The sequence below is a fragment of the Vigna unguiculata genome, unplaced genomic scaffold (genome assembly GCF_004118075.2).
Source record: "Vigna unguiculata cultivar IT97K-499-35 unplaced genomic scaffold, ASM411807v1 contig_445, whole genome shotgun sequence".
NCBI lineage: Eukaryota > Viridiplantae > Streptophyta > Magnoliopsida > Fabales > Fabaceae > Vigna > Vigna unguiculata.
The window spans coordinates 15,558-21,353 of NW_021011156.1; the positions used below are offsets into that span (position 1 = coordinate 15,558).

General features: G+C 50.3%; 1 protein-coding gene across 1 annotated transcript; it reads left to right on the plus strand.

Moving 5' to 3' along the window:
* The first annotated feature begins 1,299 nt into the window (after positions 1 to 1,299).
* Positions 1,300 to 2,301, plus strand: LOC114171952. Its single transcript, XM_028056720.1, has one exon. The coding sequence runs from the start codon at positions 1,300 to 1,302 to the stop codon at positions 2,299 to 2,301; it is 1,002 nt and encodes a 333-aa protein (XP_027912521.1).
* The last annotated feature ends 3,495 nt before the right edge of the window (positions 2,302 to 5,796 follow it).

The window sequence follows — 5,796 nt, forward strand, 5'->3', positions numbered from 1 at the left end:
GTACCCCTACCCAGGACAATCCAAACCCATGACGTAACCATCTCGATCAATAAGATGAAATCAACCATTCGTAGGCATTCTCACGACCGAGTACCGAATACCGCCTACCCCTGAGGGATCTCCTGGTAATTTCCCCCTCAGCACTGGATCCAAGAATAGCCAAGAAGGGAATATTGGGCCAAAAGCCCATCCCAGGTAGGACCCACAGGTAAAAAAGGTATAAATAGCACACTACCCTATGCATTGATTACGCATTAAATATTCTATGTAACCACTGACATCACTCAGCACTGACTTTGGCATCGGAGTATCTTTTGCAGGTACACCTGCGCCGTGACCACAACCCCTTGAAGCCAAAAGACTCACTCGACTTCCCAACATCAAGACAGAACACGAGACTTGTGAAGTACAACTTGGTCCCATAAGAACAATTGGCGCCCACCGTGGGGCCGAAGAGTATTTTGCAAGGTCAGCCCTCCTCGTCCCAAGACCATGGTATCCACAAGAAGTAGACCAGCTGAAGTACCTACCAGACCCCCTGTAATGGAAGTGGGAGACGCCGGTCCCTCATTCGACATATCTCGCATTCTAGAGGTTCAAGCTAGGATGCAGCAAGAATTCGCAGAGTACAGGAAAAGGAATGCAGACGAAATGGAAGCACTTAGAGAAGAGAACTCCCAACTCAAGAGGAGGATTGAAGCAGGCAAGGCCATGGAAGAGCCTGAGATCACCCCCTGCAGGGCAGACCCCCCACCCGCCACAGAAGAGGAAAGCGAATACAAACCCACGGGTCACACTATCGGGGGCAACTACAACCCTTTCGTTTCTAGAAGGAACCGTAGGCACCCGTTCGTCGACGGGATCGTAGAAACACCACTTCCTCATAAGTGGAAGGCTCCAACTGTGACCTACGACGGTACCACTGACCCAGATGAATTCATATCCATTTATACCAACCAAGTCGCCCTTTACTCGACTGACGACGCCGTAATGTGCAAGTCCTTCTCTGTTGCGCTCAGAGGATCGGCATTGGAATGGTTCATGAGCCTACAGCCCTACACCATAGATTCCTTCAACACCCTTACCACCTCTTTCACCACCCAGTTCGACACCAGCCGTCGGCACGACCTCACATCCCTGTCACTCCTGAACTTAAGATAAGAAGAAGGAGAGTCCCTTCGCACCTTCATTGACAGGTTCGGCGTAATCGCCATGAAGATCAAGGACCTCACCCCAAACCTGATATTGCACTATATGGTGATGGCACTAAGACCATGACCATTTGCTGACGAACTGGCCATGCGCCCGCCTCTAGGAATGCAAGAACTTCGAAAAAGAGCATCGATGTTCATCAGAGTCGAGGAGATGCGACATTACCAAGACAGGGTCCGGAACATCCCAACCCACCCGGAAGCTAAAAGGGGCGGTAGAGAGCCGGGAGGTCGAGACCAAAACCGCCTCCGAGACAGAAAGCAAGCCAGATTCTCTAACTACGCCCCCCTTAATGCCCCCAAATCCCGTATTCTTGATGAAGTATTGCAAGCTGAACTCATCGCTCCACCTAAGAGATTCCAAAACCCGCCAAACGCCGACCTAAGCAAGTATTGCCACTACCACCGCAACAACGGCCACACAACAGAGGAGTGTAAGACTCTTCGCGACAAAATAGAAGAACTTGTACGGGCCGGCCACCTGCGACACTATGTTAGAAACACAACTGAAGGGAACCCCAGGACCCAACACGAGAAATACCCGCAAAGGAACATTCCACGAAGGGAGGATACGAGAAACGAACCAAGAGAATCCAGACAAGAACCTAGGAGAAGCACAAACTCTGAACGAAGGAGGGAGGAACCACCTCAAGGGGGGAGGCGCCCAGAAGAAAGACCCCCCCTGAGAGGGACGATAAACACCATATCAGGAGGATTTGCTGGAGGCGGATGTTCCTCTTCTTCTAGAAAAAAGCACCTGAGGGCAGTCCAGTCTGTCCACGCCGTCTGGAGGGGACCCAGAAGAAGAATGCCACCAATCACTTTCAGCGACTCTGACTTCCAAGGAGTCGACGCCAACCAAGATGACCCTGTGGTCATAACCATAGAACTCGAAAACTTCGCCGTAAAGAAGGTGCTAATCGACCAAGGAAGCTTAGTAGATATCATATACTGGAAGACTTTCCAACAGCTCCAGATCCTCGCTGAAGAACTGATACGACGAACCCATATACGGATTTTCTGGCGAAAGGGTGCCAACCCGAGGATATGTGGACCTTCACACCACCTTCGGAGAAGGGAGACAGACTAGAATGATCCAAGTTCGATACCTCATAGTAGACGCCCATACTTCATATAACATGCTACTGGGACGGCCCTCTCTCAACTCATTAGGAGCCGTGGTCTCTACACCACACCTCGCCCTAAAGTTCCCCTCAGCATCTGGAGACATCATAACCGTCCACGGCGATCAAAAGGCAGCCAGAGAGTGCTATATGGCCAGTTTAAAGCTCCCATACCCTCCCCTCACCACCAACAACATCGAGAAAACGCAAACTGCGATCACCATCCAAGCGGAAGATCTCGACCCCCGGGTCAACAATGAAGCAAGAATCGAGCCAATGGGAGAAACCAAGCCCCTACCATTAGGCCAGCCAAACCACTCCCTACAGATAGGAACCACAATGGAGAGCGCAGGGGAGAAAGCAATAGAAAATACCCTCAAGAAAAATGCGGATCTCTTCGCCTGGACAGCCGTAGACCTACCTGGCGTCGATCCAAAAATCGTCGCACATAAACTCTCCGTGTTCAAAGAAGCCAAACCCATCTCCTAGAAGAAAGAAAGCTAGGAGAAGAAAGAAGGCAAGCTGCTAAGTGCGAAGCAGAAAAATTGATGAAAGCAGGCTTTGTTGAAGAAGCGCGGTACACCACCTGGTTAGCAAACGTCGTTTTGGTCAAAAAACAGAATGGCAAGTGGCGTATGTGCGTCGATTACACGAACTTGAACAAAGCATGCCCCAGAGACGCGTACCTGTTACCCAACATAGACCGTCTGGTAGACGGGGCAGCTGGAAGCGGCACACTCAGTTTCCTAGACGCATACTCTAGGTACAACCAGATACCGATGGCGGAGGATGACGCGATCAAAACCGCCTTCATTACGGAAGAAGCAAACCTATACTACAAGGTTATGCCCTTCGGGCTCAAAAACGCAGGCGCTACCTACCAAAGGCTAATGGACAAGGTCTTCAAACCCCTCCTCGGTAACAACGTCGAAGTATATGTCGATGACATAGTGGTCCAATCCCCGAACCCCATCCAACACGCCCTAGATCTCACTGAAGTTTTCAAAGCCATACGAGGATACAATCTCCGCCTAAACCCAGAAAAGTGCACCTTTGGAGTAGACGGGGGAAAATTCTTAGGATACATGCTGACCCGACGCGGCATCGAAGCAAACCCAGAAAAGTGTCAGGCCATCATCAGCATGCGCAGCCCTGCCAACGTTAAAGAAGTACAAAGACTCGTGGGACGACTGACAGCCATTTCACGCTTCCTGCCTAAGCTTGCGGAGAAAACCAAGCCTATGATAAATCTGCTCAAAAAGTCATCCAAGTTCGAATGGAGCGTAGCATGCCAAGAAAATTTCGATCAACTGAAACTGCTGCTAGCCACACCCCCAATCCTGAACAAGCCGCGACCCGGGCCCCCTTTGTTAATATACATTGCAGCATCCTCCAACGCCGTCAGCGCGGCACTTGTACAAGAGTTCAATGATACACAACAACCCATCTACTTCACCAGCCGCATACTCCAGGACCCTGAAACGAGATACCAAATGGTCGAGAAGATAGCACTCGCACTAATCACGGCAGCGTGACGCTTGCGACCATACTTCCAGACGCACCCAATCATCGTCAAGACAGACTACCCCATACAAAAAATCCTCCAAAAGCCAGATCTCGCAGGGAGGCTCTCATCATGGTCCATCGAGCTTTCGGAGTTCAGCATCAAATATGAACCTCACGACCCCATCAAGGCACAATGCCTAGCAGACTTCACAAACGATTTGCAACCTCAAGAGCCCACACACGAATGGTGGATCATGCATGTTGACGGATCATCCAACACAAAGGGAGCTGGCGCCGGTATCGTACTCGAAGGCCCGAGCGGCATACTCATCGAACAATCCCTTTGCTTCGCCTTCAAAACTTCGAATAACCAGGCCGAGTACGAGGCCATTGTTGCTGGACTACACCTGGCCCTCGAAATGGAAGTCAAACGTTTGTCATGTAAAACCGACTCCAAACTCACCGTCGGACACCTCACGGGTCAATACCAAGTTAAAGATGACCTCTTATCGTAATACTACCATTTGGCAATGAACTTGATCTCAAAACTTGAAGAATTCAAAATCGACCACGTGCCCCGAAGCGACAACACTAGAGCCGACCTCCTACCCAAGCTTGCAAGTACAAAAAAGAAGGGTCGCTACAGATCCCTGATACAGCAGGTACTCACCATCCCCTCTATACAAGCACAAGCAGAATGCTTTGAGATCACCACGCAAGAATCCTGGATGCGTCCCTTCGTCACATACCTCGAAACAGCCGAAACACCCACCAATCAAGAAAAAGGATGGACCAGGAAAGTGGCAAGATACACTTTGATAGCCGGGGAACTCTACAGAAGGGGTTTCAGCCACCCCCTACTCCGATGCATTACGAACAATCAGGCGTCCTACGTTATGAAAGAAATACACAAAGGCACATGCGGATACCACTCGGGCCCAAAAACAATGGCAGCAAGAATCCTCCGGGCAGGGTACTTCTGGCCCACGATGGAACAAGACTGCACCGATTTCGTCAAAAAATGTCAACCCTGCCAACACCACGGACCCTGCCCCCACCTACACCGAGAACCGCTCCATCACATTACAGCACCATGGCCTTTTTCCAAATGGGGAATGGACATAGTAGGACCTTTCACCCCGGGCAAAGGACAAGTCAAGTTTCTCTTGGTAGCGGTGGATTACTTCTCCAAGTGGATTGAAGCTGAACCACTCGCAAACATTACAGCCAAACAAGTCCAACGATTCCTCTGGAAGAACATCATTTGCCGATACGGGGTACCCCACACCATAATCACAGACAACGGTAGACAATTCATTGACAAGGGCCTCGCCGAATTCTACCACGACCTTAACATCCAACACATCACAAGTTCAGTCGAACATCCACAGACCAACGGCCAGGCAGAAGCCGCAAACAAGGTCATCCTCAACCAATTAAAGAAAAGACTCGACACCGCCAAAGGAAAGTGGCCAGAAGAACTCACGGAGGTGTTATGGGCGTACAGGTGTACCCCCAGTCTTCTACCAAAGAAGCCCCGTACAGCCTAGTATACGGCACTAACGCAATGATACCTGTCGAAATCGGGGAACCCTCCATTCAACGCAGTCATTTCGAACCTACCTCCAACGAAGCATGCATGAACACACATCTCGACCTGCTCGTAGAAAGAAGAGAGCAAGCACACATCCAGGACACCGCTACCAAACTCTGAGCCGCAAGAAAGTACAACTCCAAACTTGACCCCCGTTCCTTTCACAAAGGAGACCTAGTCTGGCGGATGGCAAGTAAAGCGTGGAAGCACCAAGGTAAATTCTCGTCGAACTGGGAAGGACCTTTCCGCGTGCTGCAAGAAGTAGGCAACGGCGCATACAGACTAGAACGACTATCAGGAGACCCCATTCCCAACACTTGGAATGCCTCCCACTTAAAGTTTTATTTTAGTTAAATCACAT